Below are 27,467 nucleotides of genomic sequence, written 5' to 3'. Positions count from 1 at the left end.
TTCTGGGTGAGCTGTGCTCTGAGCAGTAAAACCCGTGAGGATTTATAAACTTCACCGCTTACCCAAAATAGCCTAATGGCCAGTACCACATCCCTGAGATCATTTTAATAACCCCCACTGCGTGGCAAGCATTATTTAATAAATGGTGATAAACAGCTACAAAGATGTCTGATAGAAATAGAAATAATTTGATAAATAATGCAATTGCCCGGAGTTGTGGCATGAGGCAAAGTTGCTGTCAGGCTAAAAATTGCTCCAGATATTCCTGCCAAGGAACTCTGGGAAAAGAGGGAACAAATACACTGCTGAGACTGCAGTCAGGGCTGCCTGGTGCTTCTGCTTTCTTCTCTGCCTCCAGCCCCCCAGCCCAGGCACAGCAAACAATAGGCCATTCATCATGTCAGCTGAAATACACTGTTTTTCACAGGTTCATTTAACCTAAATCCTCTCTCAGAAGACGGATTATCTCTTAGAAGAACTCTGGCACCAGTGTCTCTTTTCAATAGCCACGTCACCACTGCCACAAAGGCTGTACATGAAGGGATCAATGGTAGTTTTATCTCAAATTGCACTCAGTGTGTGTTTCTTCCAGCTGACATTCATTTAAATGCTTGCTCTAAGACATCTTTTCTCCCTGTAATAGAAAAAGGATCGGACATCCTAAGCCTTGTTTCGTGGGGGAAAAAAATATTTAAAATATTCACTTGGCTAAGCATGAAATATTTCAGCTGCGTGTGTTTAATCAGGAGTGAAAGCAAGGGTAGTTATGCTTGTATTTCATAAATTAAAATGCTAAAATGATTAGATAAGAAAACAAAATACCTTACTCCATTGCAGAAGTGCTAATGAAACCATTTGAGAGGGGGGAAACAAAAAAAGAAAGAAAAAAGTCACTTTGTAATTCTGAGCACTTTTGCTGTGGAGGAGCACAGAGCTGTGATCTGCAGTGCTGGGGCTGTGCTGGGTCCCTCGGGAAGGGGAGGCACACCCGGGCTGCCACATGCTCTGCATTTGTACTCCATTCATATTCCATTCATATTCCATTCATATTCCATTCATAGCCACATGTTTCCACCTGCTGAACAGAAAAATAGAGGGCAAGCTGTGAGGAATTCATTGAGGGATCCCTGCCGAGCCACCTGGCTGAGCAGTGCTGTGGGACTGGGAATCATTCCTGCTGGGAAATCAGGTGGGATTGGGAATCCTTCCTGCTGGGAAATCAGGTGGGATTGGGAATCCTTCCTGGGGACTGGGAATCATTCCTGCTGGGAAGGTCAGGAGGGATTGGGAATCCTTCCTGGGGACTGGGAATCATTCCTGCTGGGAAGGTCAGGAGGGATTGGGAATCATTCCTGCTGGGAAGGTGGGGTGGGATTGGGAATCATTCCTGCTGGGAAATCAGGTGGGATTGGGAATCATTCCTACTGGGAAATCAGGAGGGATTGGGAATCATTCCTGCTGGGAAGGTCACGAGGGATTGGGAATCATTCCTGCTGGGAAATCAGGTGGGATTGGGAATCCTTCCTGCTGGGAAGGCCAAGTGGGATTGGGAATCATTCCTGCTGGGAAGGTCAGGAGGGATTGGGAATCATTCCTGCTGGGAAATCAGGTGGGATTGGGAATCATTCCTACTGGGAAATCAGGAGGGATTGGGAATCATTCCTGCTGGGAAGGTCACGAGGGATTGGGAATCATTCCTGCTGGGAAATCAGGTGGGATGGGGAATCCTTCCTGGGGACTGGGAATCATTCCTGCTGGGAAGGTCAGGTGGGACTGGGAATCATTCCTGCTGGGAAATCAGGAGGGATTGGGAATCATTCCTGCTGGGAAATCAGGTGGGATAGGGAATCATTCCTGCTGGGAAATCAGGAGGGATTGGGAATCATTCCTGCTGGGAAGGCCAAGTGGGATTGGGAATCATTCCTGCTGGGAAGGTCACGAGGGATTGGGAATCATTCCTGCTGGGAAATCAGGTGGGATAGGGAATCATTCCTGCTGGGAAATCAGGAGGGATTGGGAATCATTCCTGCTGGGAAGGTCAGGGCCTGGCCCTGCTCCTCACGCTGCCAGGGCTTACCCCTGCAAGGTCAGGTGAGCTCCAGCCACCCTGGCTCTGCAAGGTGGAAACATGTGGATATGAATGGAATTCATGTCCTCCAGGACCTGTTTGCTCCTGGAGCCACTTGGGTTTTCTCAATCAAACTCCAGAGCGACCTGTTCTGGTGGATGCTCTAAGCCTGGGGTTTTAAGGGACTATTCTGTCAAAGCAGGAGGCCAAGCTGAGCAGCAGGCACCTTTTGGGAGAGGCAGGTGATGCAGCCAAGCCCCCAGAGGTGAGATTTCCATGGAGGTGCTTACTGACACTCAGGTTTGTGATGAGCTCTGGGACTTGGGCAGATTTCCTGATTTCCTCTTTCCCTTCTATTCCAAGTAAGGGCTTGATCTCATTTTCACAAAGTTGGTGATAGAACTCTTCCTGAGCTCAACAGGACACTTTCTATCTCCAAATGCACGTGTTACTGCCTGAGGAATATTTATCTGCTCCTGGGAGTGCTGCAGTGGGCTCCATGAACCCACCTGCCCTGCTCCATCCTGCAGGTAACACACCTGCTGCTGGGGATTTCCACACCTGCCAGGGGATCATGAGCTGGGAGCAGCACCAACAGCTCAGAGCCCGGGGATTCTGCCCTGCTCTTCCCCCTGACGCTGCTCCAGCTCTGCCTCATTGTCAGCACCACATCCATGAGATCATTTCAGTAACCCCCGCTGCATGGCAAGCATTATTTAAAGGGTGATAAAGAGCTGCGAGGATGCCATGAGCTCTCCCATCCATCTCCAGCTGCTCCTGGACACTCGGGGCTGTGCTGAGCCAGCTGTGATCCCTCTGGGATGGGTGTCCCAGCCAGCCCTGCCCTCTGGCACTGGTAGGGAATCTGCTGAAATGCAAAATACAAAGCCATAGTTAAACTAAATCACACTTTGAGGAACATTGAGTATTTGAGTACATCTGACTCATCCAGGTATGCACTAAATGTTTTAAGCTTTCCTACTGGCAGATGTCTACTTTTTCTAAGCGTTTTTTCTAAATTTAAAATTTATTTTTGTTGCCTGTTTGTCTGTACAGTGTTTCCATTGTTGCAGCATAGTGGTTTGATGACTGTGACATAATAGTTCATCAAAGAACACAGTGTAGATATTTGTAAATAAAAAGAAAACAAACAAAACAAACAAAAAATTATTTTACAGACTAAATGCAGTTGATTCTGCAATGAGAAGCAGACTGTGGGATTAATAAAAGTGACATGGTAAAATATGATAGAATTATCATTTTTCAGAAATATTTGAATTGTCCCTTGTGCCTGTCCTTGTCACAGGAGCTGCTCTGGGAGCCCTGGCCCTGCCAGCTCCTTTGGGGTGCTGTGAAGTGTTCAGGGATTTCTTCCATTTGCTGCTGCAGTGGCTGGCCAAGGCTGGGGAGGGATTTTGTTTGCAGCATTTCCAAAGGTGCTTTGTCCCCAGAAGAGTTTGGATCCAAACACTGACACAGGCAGCTCTTGGTGCAGTAGAACCCAATGCTTCAGTTTAGGAAACAAGCAATGCTTTTATCTCCTAATTCCAGACGTGTCTTTGCTCTCTACGGACCTGAAATCTCCAGCTGACAGCACAGACCCCCAGATTCTCTCTTACAAATGCTGTGTCTAAAATAGATTACTTTTCTTCCTGCAAGGATGCTAAACTATCTTAAATTGTCTTTTTTTCTTTTTCTTCCTAACGGATATTTTTTCTCTTCTTTGATTTTGCTCTGATTAGCAGTGATGTTAGCAGCAGAACAGTTCATTAACCTGTGCCAGGAGAGATTTATATATTTATTTATTTATTGATACCACTGCTGTTAGTAGAGAACCCAGAACATTTAATAGCAAGTCAGTAGCTCCTTTGTTGAGTTTGCAGTGGTTTAAAGAGGTGCACACTCAGCAGCCAGCACTTTGTTTGATGTGTGTGTTTTGGGGAAGTGTGGTTTGTTTTTATGCCTTCCCAGGCATCTGGTTAGAAAACATTTTGAGGGTGCATTTCAGAGGAGAGAGCCCACTGAGCAGTGCTTCAGTCACTTTGAACTTTGTGTCTTGGAAGAACTTTTTCACCCAAACTGCTGGAAGTTGTGGCTGAAGGGTTTGTTTGCTTTCCAGCCAATTAGCAGTTTGAGAACTCAGTGGCCTGAAATGAGCCTCTCATCTCGTTTAATGCAGATAGGTCTGCAAAGAAAATTTGGGAATTAGCAATATCAGTGAGAGGCCTTCCTCCCCTCTCAACTAACTGTAACAAATTTCCAAGTGTTCAAATAATTATTTGTTAACTTTTAGCACATTGGATTCAGATTAGAGGACAAAACATTCGCTGTAGAAAAGCAGCTTCAGCAAAAAGAGCCACATAACCATAAGGCCTCCTAATCAATGAGTCACAGAGAGGTTTTAATGGTCTGATTTATTTGGAAAAAAATCAGTTAACTTGTATAGTTATCAGTCACTTTTAATGCTGCTCGTTTTCAGGAGTTTGGAGGGAGGTGCTGAGAGACCAGAGGAGAATTAAACATCCCTGGGGCTCTCTGGGGCAGGGATTTGGAGAGCCCAGGGCAGGTCCCTCCTGAGCTCTTTGCAAACCTGCCTGGGGTTAAAGGATGTCCGTGGGCTCAGGGTAAAGCCTGGGAGCGCAGTCTCGGCTTAGGAAGGGAAGGAAATAAAGGCAGCACACCCTGAGATGTGCCAAGGCTGGATTGTCTGGCCTGATCCAAAGGGGTCCCCAGGGCTTTCCAGTCCTCATCACCTGAAAACCAGCCTGACACTGGCAATAAAGACAAGGGAGAAGGAAAGCAATAGCAGGAGAAAGACAGAGACAGAAAAGGCATTAGAATTTGAAATTAAATCCGGCCTCATCAACAGACACAATTAAAATGATCCATGGAAGAGATAAGCCAGTAAATAGCTTGCAGCCATATGGCTGAAAATAAAGTGTAAATAACTAAAAATAAAACCTCAACTGTACAGAAATAATCTAAAACTCCACTTTTTCTGGCTTTCCTGGGGTGGCAGAAGTGTGGAGGGAGGGAAGGAGGGCAGAGCCTGGTGGGGCAGTGCTGGAGCACAATGCTGAGCTTGGCCTGGTTTGCACTGATTGGAATTTTAATGCTTGCCAAGGGCACCTTGAGCTTTCAGGAAGGTCCCGTTGTTCCTGAAGACCTGGAATTGATGAGAGCAGGAAACCATTCCCGGGGAGCTGCTGAGGTCCTTTCCTCCTGATTTCTCAGTCCACTTGTGCAGAGCTCTGCTGGCATTGAGGATGCAGGAAGGCTTCTTTGTTTTAGTGAAATTGGGAAATAATAGAGCAGGACAAGGCAGGAATTAATACAAGATTTTCCATGCAGCTCTGCAAGTGGGTGAAGCTGAGAAAGCAGATTGTGCTGCAGGATGCGGTTCTGAGGAGGCAAAAATGGTGTGAAAAGAAGTGATTTTAGTGTGGGAGAAAGGTTTTTCTGGAGTCTCCTTAGGTGATGCCTCCACAGGGCACAAGTCATTCACGTTCCAATGGGATTTGCTGGGCAAAATCAGGTTTTCTGTGTTCACTGACTTAGAGCAGAAAAAATAAAAAACCATAACAGGAAGCAAAGCTCATTGAGAGAACAGGGGGAGCCTGGAGTGCTCCTGTGAAATAGAACAAGGAGGATGGGGAATAGGGGGTGGGGAATCACCCAGGAATTAACATTCCATGCCCACCTGCCTGCTGCCCTCCAGAGACTGCAGAACCCCCCCTGCTCAGGGGGGGACGTGCAGGTGAGCAGAGCATGGGGGTGAAACAGGACATCGGAACCTGCTGCAGACAAAGCCCTGAGTGACACACACACAGGCACAGAGGTGGGGAGGGAGGTGGTGAAAAGCCATTATCCTGCTGGGAAACCTCAGAAATGGGGACACTGCTCCAACACATCTCCCTGCACCGCGAGGCAGCGAGCGCCGAGGCTCCCACGGAGCCAGGGCTGGGCTGGGGCTGCCATGGAGGGAGAGAGAGAGGGCTGAGCATCACAGCACAGACTGTGGAAAAAACCTCCTCCCGCTGCTGATGTGGGAGAGAAAGCTGCCCTGGAGTGAGGACACGGAGAACTCATGTAAAGGATGCAGTCAGGATTTATGGAGCGCGTCCGTGGAGTCGTGCATCATCTCCCAGGGCAGGGCTGGCTGCTGCTGCACCACCATCATTAGTGCACACTCAGAAGGAACAAACTGTTATTGGTGGACTTCATTTTTAATATTAATTTTTATTTTTTATTTTTAATTTTTACTTTAAAATTTTTATTTTTAATTTTTATTTTTTATATTTTTATTTTTTATTTTTTAATTTTTATTTTTAATTTTTTATTTTCTATTTTTAATTTTTATTTTTATTTTTAACTTTCAATTTTTATTTTTAGATTTAATTTTTAAATTTTTATTTTTACTTTTTATTTTTAATTTTTTTAATTTTTTTAATTTTTATTTTTGATTTTTAATTTTTTAATTTTAAATTTTAAATTTTAATTTTTATTTGCAAAGGACATTTGCTTATTTTGGTTTTTTTTTTTTCTCACTGCTACTATTATACTATTATTCTCCCCGTATGATACTATTATTGCCCTACAACCTGATTATAAAGGGAATTCCAGTGAGGCAATTAATAAATAAAACAAAAATCAGCAGTTTGGAAAGAAATACTCAGGGACTGTCCTTGCTGCAGAACCTGGAGCCTGAGTGGTGCCTTTTGTTTGAGACCCACTGAGATACAAAGATCCTCACTTGCATTTTGTACCTTTTAAACCAACCTTAGCCAAAAGAAGCTTTGGTTTTGTGGAGGCTTTAAAAAAAAAAAAAAAAAAAAGGGAACTAAAGCTGCTGTGCTGCTGTCCTTGCAGAATCACTGTCCTGGACGATGGGAGCCTGCGCATCGTCAACGTCACCAAGGCGGACGCGGGGAGCTACACCTGCATAGCCACCAACCACTTTGGGACAGCCAGCAGCACGGGCAGCCTGGTGGTGAAAGGTGACTAAAACCCTTCCTGTTGGGGCTGGCTGGGGCACAGGCTCCTGTTTGTTTTCATTATTCCTCCTCCAGGGCTGAATTTCAGCGTTTCAGGAATGCCGGGTTTTTATTCGTGTTCTGTCAAATGTTGCTTGCAAAAGTAGGAGCTGTGATTTGACCAAGATATTTAAGGAATAATCTGACAAAGTTATTTAAAGGAATAATTTGATAAGCAATGAGAGGAGCTGACAAATGTGTTGAATTAATTTTTGCCATGCCTGATGAGTAGTCCAGTGTCTGATTAATTATTATAGGCCATGGACATAAAGATTATTACCCTTACCCTCTATCTCCTTCTTCTTTGGGGAAAAATCTGTATTGGAGAGCAAATCAAGAAACATTGATTACAAAGTGATAAATCAATCAAAAAGCTCTAATGCTGTCAGTTTTAATTCTCCCACACATTTGCAGTGATGGATCATAGTCAGAGGCCGTCCTTGTCAGCTGTGTCTGTGGTACACAGATAATACTTTAAATGTTTCAATGTGGGTTTTAATCCATGGGTTTTTATATCTGGAACATATCAACATATCCAGAGGTCCCTTCTAACCCCAACCAGTCTGAGATTTTCTGAACCTGCAAAGGGAAGCATTTGGACCCCAACAGTTCTTCAAGTTTGGGGTTGTTTTGAGTCCTTTGTGAGGCATTTGCCCACGTTGGTCCCTGAAAACAAGAACAGAGAGGGCCAGAGTTAGGTTTCTCTAGGAGCTGATTCTCTTTTTTCCTAATCTGGGTTGTCCTAAGAGGCACCTGCAGCAAACAGCCAGGAAAGGGCTGCTCAGGGAACAACAACATAAAAGACTTTATCCATCATCAAAATTATGGAAGGGACCTTAAAACCCATCCTGTCCCACCCCCTGCCATGGCAGGGACACCTTCCACTGCCCCAGGGTGCTCCAAGCCCCAGTGTCCAACCTGTCCTTGAACACCTCCAGGGACCCAGGGCCATTCCCTGGGCATCCTGTGATCAGCCTCTGTCAGTCCCAGAGCAAAACTGGGGAGCAAAATGGTAAATCCAGCCCCAGTCCCCCTCCCCAGGGACAGCAGCAGGGTGGGGTTCCAGCCCCAGTCCCTTCCCCAGGGTGGGGTTCCAGCCCCAAATCCCCTCCCCAGTTCCCTAGGGACAGCAGCAAGGTGGGGTTCCAGCCCCAGTCCCTTCCCCAGGGTGGGATTCCAGCCCCAAATCCCCACCCCAGTTCCCTAGGGACAGCAGCAAGGTGGGGTTCCAGCTGCCCAGCTCCAGCTTGCCCACAGCTGGGGCTGTCCTGGTTTCCCACCTGCTGCAAGACCCCAGGGGGAAAATCAGGAGCTGCAGTTCAGGGATTGCTTCTCCCACCATAAAAAAGCCAATTGCTGGAGGCAGCAGTGACCAGGTTCTGTTATTCCATGGTTTTGTAGCTTCTCCTCCCTCCCTCCCTCCCAGTGCTCAAGGAATATCCTGCAGCTCCCAGGACAACCTCAGCATTGCTGTACCTGATCTCTGCCTTTCTGGGCTCCACAAATCACTTTTCTTCCCACAGAGGTGATAAAGGATTAGTGAGGGCTTTTTCCCCCTCGGTGCTCTGTTTTGACTCCATTCCATTTGCATTAATGGCAGTGACACATGTGCACGAAGCACAGAATAAACTCTCCAGCCTGAGATGTGGGTATTAACAGCAAACTGAGAAATGCAATTTCGAAATCTGGCCCATAAAAAGTATAAAAGAGCAGAAACTATTCTGAACTCCAAATGAACTGTGTAAAATATTGTATTATAGAGTGAAATGCTTGAGTCTCTCTGCCCTAAGTAAAACACGTGTGAGTTTGGACAGAAATATGAGTGAATTCCTTATTTTAACTCAGTTTTGTGGTGTACAAAAAGACTAATTTAACAGCTGGTGTGGTTCTTGACCTTAAGGTATGCTTGCATTCTTTTCTAACTCCTCTTATGTCATTGAGTAAAAAATTGTGAAGGCCAAGACATTTTTTCTAACCTTCCTGTGTTCCTCCATTAATATTGCAGGCTATCCTTTTTTTTTTTTTTAATTTCCTTTCTCAGGGAGAGATGCTTACAGTGTCAGAGACAGTGTAGGCAAGGATGGGAGTGGGAGAGGAATATGTTACACCAGAAGCAAGGAGCTTAAAATAACTCCCTGGCAAACAACCAGAGAGGGATGAATAAATATTCATTTTATGCATGAGTAGACAGTTTAAAAAATATCAAATCCTGACAGGTGCCCATAGGGCTGGGCATTAACATTCTGTTGTCAGGCTGGGTGAACCCCAGTGGTTTTCTAGACCAGTGTTCTTGTGCTTTGGGTTTGTTCTGTTGGCTGGTGCTAAATGAGAACCTCTTGGCCTCCAAGACCTGAAATCTTAGAAAGTTGCTTGTACAGTTTGACCTTTAAATTAAACAGCAGGATTGAGTTTGTAAGGCTGGAGAAGCAGCTCCTTCCCAGGCAGTGTTCAGAGCGCTGTAAAACATGGTGTGTGTTTCCATGTATTATAGAAATATTAATTTTCCATCTTGTTCCCTCAATTTTTTCCTGTACTTGAGGCTAAATGTTCCATTCTTGCAACACACAGAAAGATGAGAGGCTGCCTGAGTACCAGGGGGATTAAATGACAAGCAGAGCAAACAGGCAGAGGCTGTACAATAGGAGTTCATTTGTGTTTAATGCAGGGAGATCAGCAGGCTGGGAGAGGAGCAGGGAGCTGCTGCAATAAAGGCTGGGGATGTGGGGAGCAGCAGGAGAGGCTGCAGCAGGGCTGGGTGGGAGCCCCATCCCAACCCAGCTGGGTTCATAAAAATCAGGGGAGCAGCTGAGCCCCGTGTGCTCCTCTCATGGGATGAGAAGGTCCCTGGCATGCAGGATGTGCTCCCAGCAGACTCAATAAATGGCTTTTACTTCAGCAAAAATAAAAAGAACTTCTTGCTTTGGGGACTGGAGGTGAGTAGCTCCTGGTCCCAGTGCTGGCACCCCTTCCCAAACATCTGCTTTTTGTGGGCTCAGCTGGAAATCCATCTAAAGACATAGATTTTTATATATATCAATATAAATAAATATAAATATATAAATACATCGTTTTATATGTAAATATAAATAAATATATAAATATAAATATGTAAATACATAGTTTTATAGATAAATAGAAATATATATGTAAATATAAATATATATCTAAATACATAGATCTATATAAATAAATATTATATATGTAAATATAAATATCTATCTAAAGACATAGCTATATATAAATATATATATATAAAGACATAGATTTAAATACATTTCAATTGAAACTGATCTCTGACTGCTTGGTGGGGTTGGTGCCTGCCTGCTCCCCTTGGGGAGTGCAGCAATTCCAGTCCCGTTGGTGCATCCCTGACAGGGGCAGTTTCCAGTGGCTTTATTTGCCTCTTTAATTATGATGCACCTTTAACATTTTCCTGCTGCTGTGAGCTCCTCTCATTTGGGCTGTCACGGGAGGGCTCAAGGCAGTAAAAGCAGAGAACTTTTGCTGGCTGGAATCTGTAGCACTTCAGCAGGAAAAGAACACAAATATAATGTCAGGAGGTTATTTTTTCCTCACGCTTGAATAGACTGATGGTCTTGATTTTGTCCAGCACAGTGATTCAAATTATTTCATATAAAATAGCACATTTTTCATTCCCAGCCTCTTCCTCTGTGTGAGTGTTCAAGTGCTGCATTGCAGTTAAAATTGATTAAATACTGTAAATTCTGGGCCCATTATCGAGTAACTTTTCAGAGACTTCAGATGTTGCTGCCTTTAAACCTGGAGTTCTTGCTGTGTTTGTTGCAGTCCTTTAGGACACAGCATTTGCCTTCTGCAGAAAGTGGCAGAGGGATGTGATGGTCCCCTCTGGCCACCCGTGGCTGTCTCTGTTCCATCATCATTTGATCAGAATTGAAAATCCATTGTTTGGAATTGGTGTCGTGCTTGCCTCGTGTCTGTGGGGTTTAGGTTTAGGTTTTGGGGGTTTTTAATCAGTGAATTCCAGTAACTGTGAATTTTACCAGCTGTTCTCAGCCCTGTTGAGTTTGAAGTGACTTTGGAGTAACTGGGATGGCAATTCCTTGGAGTGAGGCTTTAACTTTTTCCCCAGGAGGAAGAATGAAGCACACATTAAGATGCTGGGGGGCTTTTGTAACATGAACCAAGGGAAAATTACAGCAGCCACTGAAATCTATTGACCTGTTTCAGCACTCCACATTCCCAGGAGCCCTCTCCAGAGCTCCCTGATTTTTCCCCTTTGCTCCCATGGAAGAGCTGTCCCAGGAAGCTGCTGCAGGCTTTTTTTTATTTTCCATCCCACCCATCCATGTTTTAGTGCTTTGCTCATTTTGCAGCACGAGCGGCCCCTCTGTCACTGAGCTCTGCCTTCTTCCTGCAGTGTTTAAGGTCATGCAAATTCTTTATTTTTCTCTCCTTATTGCTCAACATAATCCTAAATTCATGTTGGTTATGCCTCAGGCCATAAAAAAGGGACCGGGTTAAGTGATACCTGCTGTTGAAAGCTCAAAATATAATTTAAAAAAGAGAGGAAGAGTTTGAAGGAATAATCCCAGACAATTGTCCATATTTTCTGGGCTTTCTATAATTTTTCTGGATAGCACATGAGGTTTGTGTTCAGCTGGTGTCAAAACCAAGATAAAGACTCAACTCTGAAACCATCAAAAGAAGTTTTCTTATTCTTAAATTTTGTTTTAGCATTTGCTGAACACAATTTTTATACATAGTTCAGCCATGAATGAATATTTCTTATCAGGTCTAAGACATTTTTTTTTTAAATTTCATGGAGGAAAAGTCAATTTAGAGCATGAACTTTTACTCCAGAATCTCTAAATCAGGGATTTGCAGGCAAAAAAAGCTCAGGCAGTGCCATGGAGTTATGCAGGCTCTGATTTATTCATGAGAACATGTTATGTATTCTCATGTTTAAGAAATAAAACTTATTCCTAAGTTAGGAGGAACCTTTCTTGACTTCTGAGTCACAACCAGCAGCGAAGGTTTGATTTCCACAGCTGACAAGGAAAGCCACAATCTTTGGCTGTGAAATTGCAAAGGAAAATACTCCTCTCTAATTGGGCTATTTCCACTGACACCAATTATTTCCAGGACACAATTAAGGCTCTTTTGCTGGGTTTAAGTAAAATGATGACCCAGAGCACTGCGTGGAAGGCAGGATTATAAATGAGAGAGCTGTGCCTGCCCCTCCCTCCCTCAACCCTGGCAGCCCCAGTGCTTGAGCTGCACTTTGCTGCATCTCCTTCACTTCTTCTTGAATTCTTCTTCCCTGGCTGGGAAATCCTGCAGCAGAGGCTGGGGCTGGAATCTGAGCTGCTGGAATCCTGCAGCCACCTCGGGGTGCTGGCAGCCTGCAAGGAGCTCTGCTCCATCTGGCACTTGGAACTCAAGGTTTGAGCAAGGATTTCAGACTTTCAGGCAACTTCCCTGCTCATCCCAGCTGCCAGGCAGCCCAGGTTGCTGTGTGTGGTGCTGACCCACATCACCTGTGCAGGTGTGAGGGGCTCAGGTTGAGTGTCAGCACTGGCAGGTGAAGTCTGATTTCCCAAGCTTGTTACACCTAGGACAGGAAAAGTCTGATTTCCCAGGCTTGTTACACCTAGGACAGGTGAAGTCTGATTTCCCAAGCTTGTTACACCTAGGACAGGTAAAGTCTGATTTCCCAGGCTTGTTACACCTAGGACAGGTAAAGTCTGATTTCCCAGGCTTGTTACACCTAGGACAGGTAAAGTCTGATTTCCCAAGCTTGTTACACCTAGGACAGGAAAAGTCTGATTTCCCAAGCCTATTACACCTAGGACAGGTGAAGTCTGATCTCCCTCCCAGCCCCGTTCAGGTGAGCACCTGAGGTCATCAGAGCGATCAGGGCAGCCCCAGAGCACCCCAAGAAAGATGAAATTGTTGTGAATCCTGTCAGCATCCCTGTTTTTCTGACAGCTAACTGGAGAAAAAAGGCTTTGATTATCCTGAAGTGACAGAAGTGGCACAATGAGAAGCAGATGCCTCCTGTGCCCTTGAGCTTTCCCCAGAGCCTCCCCTCCCTGGGCTGCTCAGAGGCAAGTTTGGCTTCTGATTTCCTGAATGTGAACTTGTCAAACACAACTGATCCTGCTCTGGGACAGGGACAGGACCCAGGAGTGGCTGGAGCTGGGCCAGGGGGGTTTAGGTTGGATTTTAGGGAAAGGTTCATCCCCAGAGGGTGCTGGGCACTGCCCAGGCTCCCCAGGGAATGGGCACAGCCCCAGAGCTCCAGGAAGGTTTGGAAAACCCCCCCAGGGATGCCCAGGGTGGGATTTGGGGATAACCCTCCCAGGATGCCCAGGGTGGGATTTGGGGATCACCCTCCCAGGGATGCCCAGGGTGGGATTTGGGGATCACCCTCCCAGGATGCCCAGGGTGGGATTTGGGGGTGTCTGTGCAGGTCAGGGGCTGCCCTGGGTGATCCCTCTGGGTCCCTTCAGCTCAGGGTGTCCCAGGGTTCTGTGATTCCACACCTGCCATGATCTGTGAGCAGGGAAGGGTCAGTGACACCCTGAGGATGATGATGATGATGATGCTGCTGAGGGTCAGAGTGAGCAGCCATGGCCCCTTTGGGGACATTTCCTATCACAGGTTTGTGGCCAAACATTGAACTGTGAATGAACAGCACAGTGAGAGCTCTCAGGTTCTTCCTGGGGAAAGAAAAAATCCCAGTCAGCTGCTAAGGACAAAACCAGTGAATGGCAGAGAGAGAGATGGAAATGAAATCCAATCCAGTAATAAAATCAAACACCAGTGGGCTGCTCTTAGGGCTGCTGAATGAAGTCAGTTCAGAGTTTCTTTTCCTCTTGTAAGCACTTACTGCTCATAACAAATAAAACTTGTAAACATAGCACAAGTGTTAAGCTTCATTAAATTTGCAGCAGACAATTAATTTTTTTTCCAGGCAATTCAGAGGTTCTTCTGTAGTACTGATTTAGTTTAATTGAACATATTACCACGAGCAGACAATAAGAAATATATTGAAGATATCCATCTGGCTCCCAGTGCAAACCTCGTGCTCGTTTGCTGGGGCTGTCACAGCCCTTACTAATTGCCTCATTTTGGCTCCTTCACAATCAGTGTGATTTAGCCATTAACATGATAAAAGTCATCTTGGTGAAGAGCTTGATATTAAAAAGCATAGATCTCCTGCCTTGCTCTGGTGCCACTTTTGGACTAATCTCCAGCCTTATGGGAGTGATGTTTTTCAAAGCAGAAATTCACATGGATCAATTCCCACAGAGCAGCTGCTGCAGGTACCGCGTGCCTGGGATGGAGGGGGTGCAGCTCTTGGAAATGTTGCACCTCTGGGTCTGGGGAATGCCACAGATTCTCCCCTCTCACCACCTCCTCCTTTCTCCCCCCAAGCCCCAGCCGACCTTCAGGCACATCAAGGCTCTTAAAACTGATAATTGCTCAGGTAAATAATGGAATCAACACTACAGCAAGTGCTGATGCTTATAGACACACCTGATTCAGCACATAAAGTGGGAAAAAATATATCTTTAGAAAAGTTCAACAATTATGTCTGAATAACTTGTAGAGGGAAAAAAAACAGCATTTTTGTTCTGTATTTTTACCTTAAACCCACCATGTACTGCAGGGTCAGCATTATTGCAACATCTCCCACTACAGCAAAAGAAAAAGGTAAGAACAATGCCTTTAAAAGCTCAGCACTTTTGTTTCAGGAATTTTTCTGAGCTCTCCCAAAAAAGCAGGAGGTTCAGGAGTTCTCCATGGTCAGTACAAGACTGGGTTGTTTGGCTCATCACTGAAGAGCAGATCCACACATCAGCTGGCAGAGGAGATGACCTGTGGGTTAAACACAGACTCTTAATGAGACAAAAGCAGGCTAATTAACAGTTTTCATCAACTCACTACAATTTATTTTAACACGCTGCATTTCAGAAAGGTTAAAATATTTGTCAGTTTTTGAATACAAATGAAAGCCCAGAGTGGCTAAAACAAAGCCACAGATCACATCTAAATCTGAGTAAATGCAGTGTGTGTGAGTGAGTTTATGGGTGTGATTGGACATAAATCATAATTAACAAATTATTCTGCAGTGAGGCCCTGGCACAGGGTGCCCAGAGAAGCTGTGGATGCTCCATCCCTGGAACTCGATTGATTTTGCCAGAATTTACATTTTACTTTTTCTTTTTTTGCCAGAATTTACAGTATTTAATCAATTTTAACTGCAATGCAGCACCTCAACATCCACACAGAGGAATAGGCTGGGAATGAAAAATGTGCTATATTATCTGAAATAATGTGAATCCCTGTGCTGGACAAAATCAAGACCAAGCCCAGGTTGTTCAGGGCTGGGAGTGAAGTGGGATAGTGGAAGGAGATTCCTTCCAACTCTGGATATTCTCTTTATGCCCAGCCCTGGTATTTGAGAGATCAGGGCCCACAGCTCAGTTCCTGCAGCTTTGTGTGCCTCTGCAGGGGACCCACCAGGAATTTCAGGTCTGTCTCATTGAGCTTTTACCTCTGTGGAGCTCCTCTGGCGGGCAGAAAATGGAACATGACAGTTGCACTGAACATTTTAAGCTGTGCTTAGTGCTCTCCTCCTTGCTGAAGGGGATCCTGCCTCCTGAGCCTGTGCTAAGGGATGGATTTGGTTTTTGTGCCAGAGGAGGGCACAGAGAGCTTCTCCTTCTCTCCAGGCATGCAGTGGGATGAATTTCCAGGCAGGAGTTCCATGGGAATTCCACAAAGCCTGGGTGAATCAGGGTGACACTCAAAGGGGAAGCAGTGAAACAGAAAGCTGAGGTTGTTGTAGCAGTGAAACAGAAAACTGAGGTTGTTTTAGCTGCAGTGGCAGTGGGGAGGGTGTCCCCAGAGCCACTTCTCCCCAGCTGTCAGGAATTCACTGTGATGGGATGGGGGAGATGATCATCTAAACGTGACTGGAGAGCTCTGCTTCAGGTGGGGATGAAGGAAGCAGCATGGGAGAATAAAGCAAATGAACTTTATATCCCCGAAATCACTGACTCACAGCAGACTGGCCCGAGGGTGATGTTTTTAACATCAAAGAGACAGAGGAAGTGTTTGGAGAGCACATTTGCTGTGGGAGGAGGAGGAGGAGGAGGTGAGAGAGTGTTGCAGGCAGGAATCTGGGGCAGTGTTTGGGGAAATCCCAGCCCTGCTGGGCATTTTCTCAGGAGCGCTTTTGGGAGCAGCTCAGCAGAGCCAAACACGCGAGGATTTGAGCTGATGGGAGTTGCTCTCGCTGAGCCTGGATTGCCAACAGCTTACCCAGAGTTATTGTCAGCAGAAAAGCTGATAGAGCCAGGTGGCACCCAGACAGATCAGGGGGTGTCTGCAGCGCTGCTGAATGACAGGGAGGAGGTGCTTCAATATCAGCGATTCCTGCCACCTGATTTTCCTTTTTTCTTTTAGTGCAAGATAATGAGCAATCCCATCAGAGATCGCATGGAGACAGGAGTCTCTTGTCCTAATCCCAAAATACCAATGTTTCTGACTCAGAAGCAGGTGGACTCTGAAATTCGTGGAATTTCATCACTGAACTGACCCGCCATGGCTTGGGTTGGTTGTCTCTGTCAGTCACACACACACTTGGAATATGAATTTTGCTTTCATTTGAAGTTTTTAAGTGGGCCACGAAGAACCAATCCAATTTGTAGGGTTTAGCACTGTGTTTTCTTCCAGGTTCATTGTGAATAGATATGTGTGAATACAGAGTTTATTTAGGAAATCAGCAGCATCTTAGCAGTGAAAATTTCAGTTCCCATCCTAGGGGCACAGCAAAAAGTCTCTGTAAAAATCCATTAGTCTGTGAGCTAAACTGAGCAGTTGACAATGAAATCATCCCCTGCAGGAGAGAGCTGTGGTGGTGTTTGCAGGGGTCCCAGGATGGGGGAAGAGATGAGAATCCTGACTCCCTGTTTCAGAAGGCTGATTTGTTATTTTATGATATATATTATATTAAAAGAAAATGCTATATTAAAACTGTACTAAAAAAATAGAAGAAAGGATTTCATCAGAAGGCTTGAAAGGAATAGGAAAGGAAAAGAATGATGATAAAATCTTGTGACTGACCAGAGAGTTTGAGCCAGCTGGGCTGTGATTGGCCATTAATTAGAAACAACCACATGAGCCCAATCCCAGATGCACCTGTTGCATCCCACAGCAGCAGATAACCATTGGTTACATTTCGTTTCTGAGGCCTCTCAGCTTCTCAGGAGCAAAGATCCTAACCCTAAAGGATTTTCCATAGAATGTGTCTGTGACAGAGAGCCACGAGTGGAAGAGTCTGGGAGAAAACCCCAGACCGTGGCTGAGCCCAGCACTGGAACCAGGCTGAGAGCAGAGGTGGAGCTGCTGCTCCTCCACTTCCCCGTGTGTGTCTTTGCAGGCTGGCTCCTGGTCCCGGCCTTGGAATTATTTACATAAGAAAAACTCCTGGCTAATTTGAGGCAAAATGCCACAGAGCAGCAGAAATGTCAGGGACACTTTTTAATGATGCTCTGTGGGGGAGATTTATTCAGCAGAGGAGGTGCTGAGGATTTGGAGCCACTTCTAATGAGGAATGGTCTTGGGGGTTGTTATTTTCATCTCACCTGTGATCCTGCCTCCCCCTGCCCCTGCCATCAGCAGCAGGCAGCAAAGCAGGAGCACAGCCCCCACAAAGGGAGGGTTGTCTTCTCTCTGTGCCACTAATTAGAATGATTCACTTCCTTAGGAGGGAGCACAGGGCATCCTGAGCCAATCTCATCTTCACCAGGAAACAAACGAGACCTGCTTGGCCCAGGGAATTCTGTCTCAGTGTTTGTTTGGTTGGTTCTGCTCTCCCTGCCATGGGGTTTGTTCTCTAATAGGTGTTTGGGTGTCAGGCTCGCTCAGGCTGCTGTGAGCAAGGAAAAGTTCATCTTAAATAAAAATATCTGCTGTGCACTGTGTACAGGGAGACAAAACAGTTCCTAATGAAGGCCTGATCCATTTTATAGGCTGGGCAAATAAGGCAGCAGAGACTTTTAATGACTTGCTCAAGGTCAGACAGAAAGTGAGGAGGAAAACTCATTTTATTCCCAATTACTCCAAGTCTGTGCCCACACTGGAGCAACCTTCCTCTTCATTTGGCACTCTTCCTCCTCTTTTGCTTATCTAATCCTCTTTTTGATGGAATTGTTGAGCTCAATTGCTCCCATCTGGCTGTGGCTCCAGGTCCCAGTGTTCAGGCTGGTGTTTGAACTGTGCTGTGCCCCCCATGGGAGCAGGGGCACATTCCCTGTGGGATCACAGCTAAAATCACCCCCTGCTTCTGCTTTCTGTGCCTGGCCCAGCTCCTTGGAACATCCTGAGCTTTGCAGCTGTGGTGCTGTGTTTGACTGTAACTCGTAGGTACTTTCTGATAATGTGTATTTGCCAGGAGTTAAAAGGGAATAGTAAAAAGAAAAAGAGTAGAAAAATAGCAAAACTTGCCCTGTTTTCAGGTGCTCCCCTCCAGCTCCCTTTCCACAATGGCAGGTGGGAAGATGAATGTCCTGGACACCAAGCCTGGCTTATCCCAAGGCAGGGATGACATAGCCAAGCCTTGATCTGGGTGACATTAAGGATGGTTAAGCTGGAGATCATTCACTGGGGAGCTGGAAAGTCCAGCCAGGGATTTTCTGGCTGCTCCCTAAGTTTGACATCTCAAGAGGCATCTGCTCCTAATGACTCTCAATTTGGGATTTATTCTGGCACAGCAGCTAATTCCAAACATCTTGGTGCTGGGGAGGAGGGTGGGTAAGAGGCACGGAATTCATGTGGAATGGAATGCAAGGACTGTGGCAGCCACTCTGTGATTCTGCACTTTGAGTGCCTGCAGGTTGTATTTTTGCTGCTCTGCTGCCTCCTGAAATTTTTGATTTATGATCATCACTATTAAAACCCCGTAAAAACACCATAAAAGAGCCAACTCCAGAGGGTGAGATGTTCCAAGGGGCAAAATGTTGTTGGGCACCGTGTCCATGGGCTCCAGGGAATTCCACCTGCACAATTCCCCTGGTTTGTGGTACAAGGAGAGCAGTGACTGATCCCCGAGTGACTTGCAATTTATCTCAGATTAGCTGTGATTTCTGCTGTATCTGATTAACCTTCTCTGTGAGCTGCTCATCATTTCTGCAATGACAGTAGATTATTCCACACTTGAAAAGACAGATATCAGCTCGTCCCAATCAATGGCCCACAAAAGGTGACACCTTGAATTCCCCAGGTTATCCACAAGGATTGTCACCAGCACCTGGGTCATTTGTCACACACAGAGCTCTCACTGGAGGCAGCTCTGGAGTGGAGTGGGTTTTATTTTAGTCTGCAGAGCTGCAGGAGGATGTTTGAGGTTCCTGGTGTAATCAGGCTCTGTTGCATCCTGCTGCAAAGAGCAAGAACAAATTTGCCTGAGTGACAGATTTGATTGTCATCTCCAGAGCCCATTACATGTGATTTGCTTTGTGACAATTGTATGGAGAGAGCTTGATTTGATCAGATTGCATTGCACTGGGTAGAATGGAGGTTAAAGTGGAGTGCTGGGGCCTCTCCTCGCTCCCTGCACTCTCACTGGAGTGGATGTATTTTCAGATGTTTTGTCTTTGAATTTGCTCTAATGGCACGTTCCTCCCCAGCATCTCCCCCTTTGCAGTTCTGTTCTCAATGTGTTTTCAGATTTAAACAACCTTCATTTATTATCCAGCCACCCAGAAATGCAGGTGGGGTGTGCAGAATGCAATCCCCTGACTGGCTGCCCATCCCTTCTGGGCACTGGGGGCACCCAATCCTGCCAGGGAGCCTCTGCCATCAGCCTTGGAGAGTTTTCCACCTGTGGGAAGCTCTTCAGTGGAGCTGAGGAGGAAACTGCTGCTCTTGGAAGGGACAGATCACAGGCAGCCACAGCCAACGTCTCCTCTTACGACAACTTTCCCTCCTCACAGGAAATTCCTGACCAAGGGGCTCAGGCTCCCAGCTAAAATCTAAAATAATCCCATGTCCCCACACTGCTGGGGGGAGATTTCAGCCAAACAAGGTAAGGATCCTCCTCCAGCAGAGCAATCTGAGCATGTCCTCAAGGCCCAGCTCAGCCCAGCGTGCTGCTGAACTGAGTGTGTGCTCTCCCAGGAAAGGTCAGATGTTCCATCCCTGCCTTCCCTAATCCCTGCTGAACACAGGGCCATGGCTCACTGCAGACATCAGCGCTGCCTGATGCCATGGAAAGCTCTAATCACTAATCACAAATGTTTCTAAAATCGGAGCTAAGTGACTTTAGTCCCAGGCCTAAAGTCCCTTTTCAAAACTGATAGTGTCTGCTTTTAATAGGATTATATTTTATAGGCTGAACTGCCATAGTACACACCAGAGGGTGGAAATGCTGCAGAATCTTCTGTTAAGAATGTGTGTAATAGCTGATTGCAGGGAAAAAAGGGATAAATTGGCATAAAAGCCAAGTGCCTGTTCCTGAAAGCATCTGTGTGACTCATCACAGCTCACAGGTGGGATATTTTAAAGGCCAGATACTGTAAATACTTAACCTTTTCCCCATTTCTTTTTCATCTCAATTTTGGCCATGCCCCATGAAGTACTCAGTCAATTCAGCTGTAATTTGCTCTGCTAATTCCTCTCTGTGTTCAGTCATTCACTGGGTTTTAATCTCTTTAATTCAGAGGTGTATTTCCCTCTCTCCTGCACGCTTTTCCTCTTTCCTCTCTCTGATGACAGAGCACTCAAAGCTCCAAGAAGTTTCACCAGTCAGGTCTCAGAGACCTTTGGCTTTATGGTCCTGGATAAGTATTTCAATCACAAACAGAAAGAAAAAAAAAATAGAGCAAATTTGAGTATTTTCATGTATTGGACTTTGATTCTTTGGTTGCTCATAGAAACCACATCCCCCAGGATTGATTTTTATTATCTCCAGACACGATTTGCCTTGGAATCAATACAATAATGTAAAATGTCATTGCAAATAGAGGACATTGATCTGAGATGCATTTATTAACTCCTGCTGATAAAAGCCAAAATGGAATTGGTGAACGTGCTGGTATTCAAAAAAAAAAAAAAAAAGGAAAATGAGTCCCAAATGCTTGAGTTAGAGTTCATCTACAAGAAAAACACATCTTAAAATCTTGTACAGGAAATGCAGGAAATGGTTTGTGCAGATAAGGAGAAATATATCTGGATCTTTAACACTGTAACACTAATCTGAGAGAATTAGGTAATTAGCTGGTTAATCAAACTGGAAACTGCTGCTTACCTGCCCAGGTCCTCACAAGGAATATCAGCAGTCAGGAGTATTTCCAACAGACCTTCCCTGCTCAGGCAAAAGAGGAAATGGGAGAGGGGCAGGTGCTGCAGACCTCAGAGCAGGCTGAAGTTTGGAATATGATCAGTTTAATGAGCTTGGAGCCTTTTACAACCTTAATTATGCCATGATTCTGTAGGATCTTGTACAACATTCCCATTCACTTCCCAGCAGCATGGAATGAAGGCAGGGCTGGAAGAAGAAAGGAAGGAGTAAGTCTTTGGAAAATTTCCTTTAGAAGTAGGACAATCTGAGAGAACTGCTGATTTGGGGGCTGTGGAAGGGAGTTTTGACTTCTTCAGGGTTTTTATTCTGGATAAATTTGTCAATACCCAAGTATTCCCTTCTGTTCCTTCTCCTTCGACCTCCTCCTGTGTGCTGGGATAGATGTCTCAATAAGCATTTAGGTATTAGCTGCAGCCAGCCTTGGAAATGCTGACATTATCCCTTCTCTGTTTAATCTGCCTCTGAATGCTCAATTGCACCAATTTAACAACAGGAGCTGCATCTCCTGAGCATGTTCCAGTTCAGCCTTTTATTGGAGTCTGACACTCTGTGCTCCTCCAGCAGCCAGGCTGGCACTGCAGGTCCCACTGTCTGCTCAGCACTCGTTGGGAATCCTTACCTGAAACTGGATATCCTTACCTGAAACTGGATATCCTTACTTGAAACTGGATATCCTCACCTGCACTTGGATATCCTCACCTGAAACTGGATATCCTCACCTGCACTTGGATATCCTTACCTGAAACTGGATATCCTCACCTGCATCTGGATATCCTCACCTGCACCTGGATATCCTCACCTGCATCTGGATATCCTCACCTGCACTTGGATATCCTTACCTGCACTTGGATATCCTCACCTGTAATTGGATATCCTTACCTGAAACTGGATATCCTTACCTGTTATTGGATATCCTCACCTGCACTTGGATATCCTCACCTGCAACTATTTCTAATGAAGGTCTGATCTATTTTATTTTATAAGCTGGGCAAATAAGGCAGCAGAGACTTTTAATGACTTGCTCAAGGTCAGACAGAAAGTGAGGAGGAAAACTCATTTTATTCCCAATTACTCCAAGTCTGTGCCCACACTGGAGCAACCTTCCTCTTCATTTGGCACTCTTCCTCCTCTTTTGCTTATCTAATCCTCACTTGCAACTGGATATCCTCACCTGCCATTGGATATCCTGACCTGTAATTGGATATACTCATCTGCAACTGGATATCCTCACCTGCACTCAGGTATCCTCACCAGTTATTGGATATCCTCACCAGTTATTGGATATCCTCACCTGCCACTGGATATCCTCACCTGCAGGGCTGGGCTGGATCCATCCCCTGGAGTGGCTCACCCAGCCCTGGGGCTGAGCCAAACTGGGAATGGGATTCTGAGTCCACCTGGTCTGGGAAAACCCCTCTGGTCAGTGGGAATTCTGCTGTGACAGTTCTGGCACACAGTCGGTGACACCGTGCCTGGCCTCATTCCAAAGCTGCTCTGACCTATTTTTTTAAGGGAAAAAAAGCATTATCTGTGAGTGTCAGCCCCTGCTGAGGTTTGTGTCACTCGTGTGCTGCCACTGCAGCCCGTGTCACATCCTGCAGATCTGCAGATGGATGTGACACAAGCAGAGCTGCTTTCCCTAAACAAATCCTCCCTCCCCATGGACACCCCATCCATTGGGGTGGTTCCCTCACAGATTGGCTCACTGTGACCCCCAGGCCTTACCCTTGGTCCTGCAGCCTATGGGGATGCAGCTGGAAATGCATCCCAAAATGCATCCCAGCATCCCAAAAGCATCAGGAGATGCACTCGTGGCTGATGATGGGCAGCTGATAAAGGAGAGAAGGGAAGCAACCACAGCCTTCCCACAGATGGGAAGTGATGCTCAGGTCCCTTTTTTCTAAAGAAGAAATTAAACTTGGTTAAAGTCTCTTGTAGGATAAACCAAATCCATGAATGATGGATTCAGACCCCGAGTTCTGGCACTGCGCGGGGGGAGCGGAGGGAGGTGAGGCAGGAAAATCGGGATTTCAGGTGGGACTGAAGGAGGTGACAGGAGCTGGGGTGACCTTGGTGCCCCCCAGCAGGGAGGGCTGGGCACCCAGAGCCGCTGCTGTGGCCAGCAGGGTTTGCTCCAGCCCCCAGGAGCTGCTCCGAGCCGCTGGAAGAACCATGGAAAACTGGGAAGTGCCGCCTCCGTCCCACAGAGAGCATCCTCGAGAGTGCTGGTGTGGAAGGCAGGCAGGGAAGGAGCTCTGCTGTTGCCGAGCCTTCAGTGACACCTACAGCCTGTCCCTGCCAGTGTCACATCCAGCTGCACTCCTGCCAGCCCAGGGATGCTCCAGGCCGGGCTCAGGATGGATGGCAGCAGGAATTGCCCATGGAAAGGTTCCTCCAGCTGCCCGGAGGGATTTAACTGATGTGTGCATGTGGCACCTGGGGACAGGGGAGAGTAGTGAGGAATGGCTGGACTTGGTGACCTTAAAAGATCTTTTGTAACCTGAATGATTCCAGGATTCCCTGAAACCTGCAGGCGTTTTTGGAAGCACCAGGCAGCCACAGTTCCTACAGGAGCTGTGCTGAGCTGCCTTGGCCTCCAGCAAACACCCATTTCTGGATATAATTTATATAACTCTTAGAATTCTATTATATTTTAATATTTCTGTTTCTATTCTATACTCTCTATTACTGGTTTATATAAACCTATATAATATTCTAACTATATGAACTTATAATATTCTAACTATATTCTAGAATATAAATATTCCATAAAGAACATTTAATTATATTTAATTAATATTTATATCTAATATATTCTACAAATGTAAGTGTATAGAATTCTGGAATACAAATTACCAGAATTCTATATTCTAGTATCTATTCTATATTCTAAAATTCATTACAATTATATCTTCTATATATTATATATTATATATAGATATAGAAATTATATAGAAATTATATATCTATATATTTCTAGCCTTGATATTCTTCATTCCTTTCATGTTTATAAACACCTGAGTTTAATGTATTAATTCACTGATTAATTAAGTGCCATAACAGTTGTTCTAAGAGCTCCTCTGCTTGGTCAGAAGTGAACACAAAATACAGACAAATTAAACTTGGCCAAGATAACACAGCCAAGTCCCTGAGGACTTGATCTGAAATATCTCTAGACAGCAACAAAATCTTTCTCACCACCTCCTGCAGACTTTTGATAAGGCTGAAAATCCAGGAACAGCTTTGCATCCCCTGGATTTCCGTGAGCAGTTCTGCCCAGTCCATATCTGTGCTGCTGTATCTTTATTATTTTAGCAGAGAATTAAGCAGTTGGGCAATAGGCTCAGGAAGAAGTTGTTGAGATTTTGGTGTCATGTACCAGAGATTGAATAATGCTGGTATTATTTTAGCATGGCAGCTGTGCAGAGTAGATTTTTGGAATAAGCAAAAGTATCTATCTCTGTATGATTTTCAGACTTTTGGTCTCATTGTTAAGCAATATGTTTTTCTCCTTTTCATTTCCTCTGAGGCCCTGTAGAAAAAATTGCTGCATTTTATGTCAACAGAAATGGAAGAGAAATGTTAACTTTAGGAGCAGAGGGAATTCACGGGCACAGATGAGGAGCAGGAGTCTGCATAATGTGTCATGGCTCATCTCTCTGTGCCACCACCCCTCACACTGGGGTGAAAAATGGACAATTAAAGCAGTGCTGGAGGAGCTGTGGAGCTGCAGCTGTGAGAAGGGGATTAGTCCTGAACCAGGGTGGAGCTGCTGCCTGTGTTTGACACAGACCCTGCCAGCTCTGGGGCTCCCCGTTGGAAATGTCCTGGTTTGGACCCCCCCTTCTGCTGCAGACCCTGAAATGCCCCTGTCTGACACCACATCAGAGTGTGGGTTCCATGCTGTGGGAGGCTCTGGTGGTGTCAGATTTACCTTTATTCTTTGTGGGGGCCCAAGGAAAGGCTGTGAGATGTGGAGCCACCCCTCAGAGCGTGGCCAGTTGTCAGGAAATGTAATAACAATAATCTCAGCCTGATCTTTGCCTTCCCAGGTATGGCCAGATTAACAGCTCCAGGTTTTAATACAACCTTTTGATTCCAGTTTTGATGATTTTACATTTAATTTAGGAATGACAGAACAGCTTTTTGACAACCATGGTGAGCAATGTAAGTGTGAAACAACTCTTTGAAGTGAGAAGATTCAAGTAAGAGAATCTCTGATAAAAAGTTTTAATCGAGCCTTTCAGATCTGCTGCACTCTTTTCCAGCCTTTTCTCTCCTCCTTCTTCATCAGGATGGTGGCTGGAAGGGGACTCTGGAGGATTTATTAAGTGTTTTAATCCAACAACTAGAGAAAGGATAAACCCAAAGATGGAATAATTCACTTGTTGATTTAAGGACCTTCCTCAGGGATCACTGCTTAGGATCTCTCTCAGCCCTACAATGTCTCTGCTCCTCAGGAGAACAAGAATAATCCTTTTTTCCCTCCCCTTTCTTTGTTGTTTGTAGATCCAACCCGGGTCATGGTGTCCCCTTTCAGTATGGATGTCACAGTTGGAGAAAGCATTGTCCTGCCCTGCCAGGTGTCCCACGACCACTCCCTGGACATTGTGTTCACCTGGTCGTTCAATGGGCACCTGATAGACTTTGAGAAAGATGGGGACCACTTTGAAAGGGTTGGAGGGGTAAGTATCAAATCTGACAAGGTGGGTCATGCAGAAAAGGTTGCTAACAGAAGGAATTGGATGAAGGCAGCAAGAAAAAGGAGGGAAGAAATGGAAAATTTTCAGCAGAGGTAGAAAACTGGGAAGGGTTTTGCATGTTGCTCTGAGGGAGGTTTCGGAGAGCAACAGGTCTCAGGCATGGTGACAGCTCGTGTTTGCATTTGTCAGGAGTGAAATGTAATGCTGAAAGGAAATGGAGATACAATTTCCAAGCCTTGCTCTTATCCCTTAAAAAGAAAAATCATTAAAAGATGAACTCACAGACTGATGCACAGGGCTCACAGCAGCAGCCATGGCTTTTTGGGGTGACTGCTCCTGTTGTGGCCCACAGAGCTGAAATTATAAACTTTATTAATATTCCTCAGTCCAAAGGCCACAACCACGAGGCTTCCCTGAGATTTCCAATGTATCAAATGTTTTGTGTCTGGAGAGAAACTGAGAGAGGTTCTCAGCATCCACTACATCCAGAAACCTAATTAGTTGTATTCAACAGTTAATCAGACGTGCACTCGGCGTTTGGAAAACAAATTACTGCTGGTGTGTGCTGCAAGATTTCCTCAGAGAGTGCTGCTCTTGTGATTTTTAGCACAAAAGTCCTGGGCAATCAAAATGCTGGCTGGGACACAAAGCCATAAAACTACTGCTGCTATCTCCAAATGTGGAAATTTGGGCTGGGCTTCCCTTGCAGGAGAGGTGGAGACACAACCTGGGCCTCTGGATGGCACAGAGGGTAAAAATTGGATATCCAGAGAGAAGAAGGAGCAATCAGAGTGAACCTGTCCTCCACTGTCTTGTTGTTTTAATGGGGAAAGTGCTTAAGAGCCCCCAGCCCTGCTCCTTGGAGGAGCCAGAATTTTAGGGATGCTCCCTCTCCTACCCTCCAGGCAGACTCCCATCCTTTCAACAGACCATGGCTCGTACTGCTGATGTTTTCATCAGCCAGCATCAAGCAAACCCATTAGTCACAGTGTCCTTCATGTGATAGTGATGTTTAGGGCTCGTTAAAAAGTAATTGTAACCACTTTTCCCTACTTTATCAGCAGGATTCAGCTGGTGATTTGATGATCAGGAGCATCCAGCTGAAGCACGCGGGGAAATACGTCTGCACGGTGCAAACAAGTGTGGACAAGCTCTCAGCTGCTGCAGACCTGATTGTAAGAGGTATTTGAATTTTGCTACTGTTGTTGGTGGTGTTGTAGGATTTAAGTAGAATAATAGTTAGTTTGTCACAGGATGAAAAATAGATTTTTGAGACTTTTAGAATGGGGGCTCAGCGTCCCAAGATG

General features: G+C 45.5%; 1 protein-coding gene across 2 annotated transcripts in view; it reads left to right on the top strand.

The window, feature by feature from the left end:
• Positions 1–27,467, top strand: part of LOC136561499 (contactin-4) — a 273,024-nt gene that overhangs the window by 231,823 nt on the left and 13,734 nt on the right. For both annotated transcript variants that reach the window (XM_066557827.1, XM_066557828.1), the window contains exons 13-15: positions 6,938–7,065; positions 25,967–26,142; positions 27,222–27,342. In XM_066557827.1, the coding sequence (XP_066413924.1) occupies positions 6,938–7,065; positions 25,967–26,142; positions 27,222–27,342 (425 nt within the window). The remainder of the gene's footprint in view (positions 1–6,937; positions 7,066–25,966; positions 26,143–27,221; positions 27,343–27,467) is intronic.

The sequence above is a fragment of the Molothrus aeneus genome, chromosome 12 (genome assembly GCF_037042795.1).
Source record: "Molothrus aeneus isolate 106 chromosome 12, BPBGC_Maene_1.0, whole genome shotgun sequence".
Classification (NCBI taxonomy): Eukaryota; Metazoa; Chordata; class Aves; order Passeriformes; family Icteridae; genus Molothrus; species Molothrus aeneus.
The sequence above is the reverse complement of the archived record's forward strand: the minus strand, read 5'-3'. Positions and strand labels throughout refer to the sequence as shown.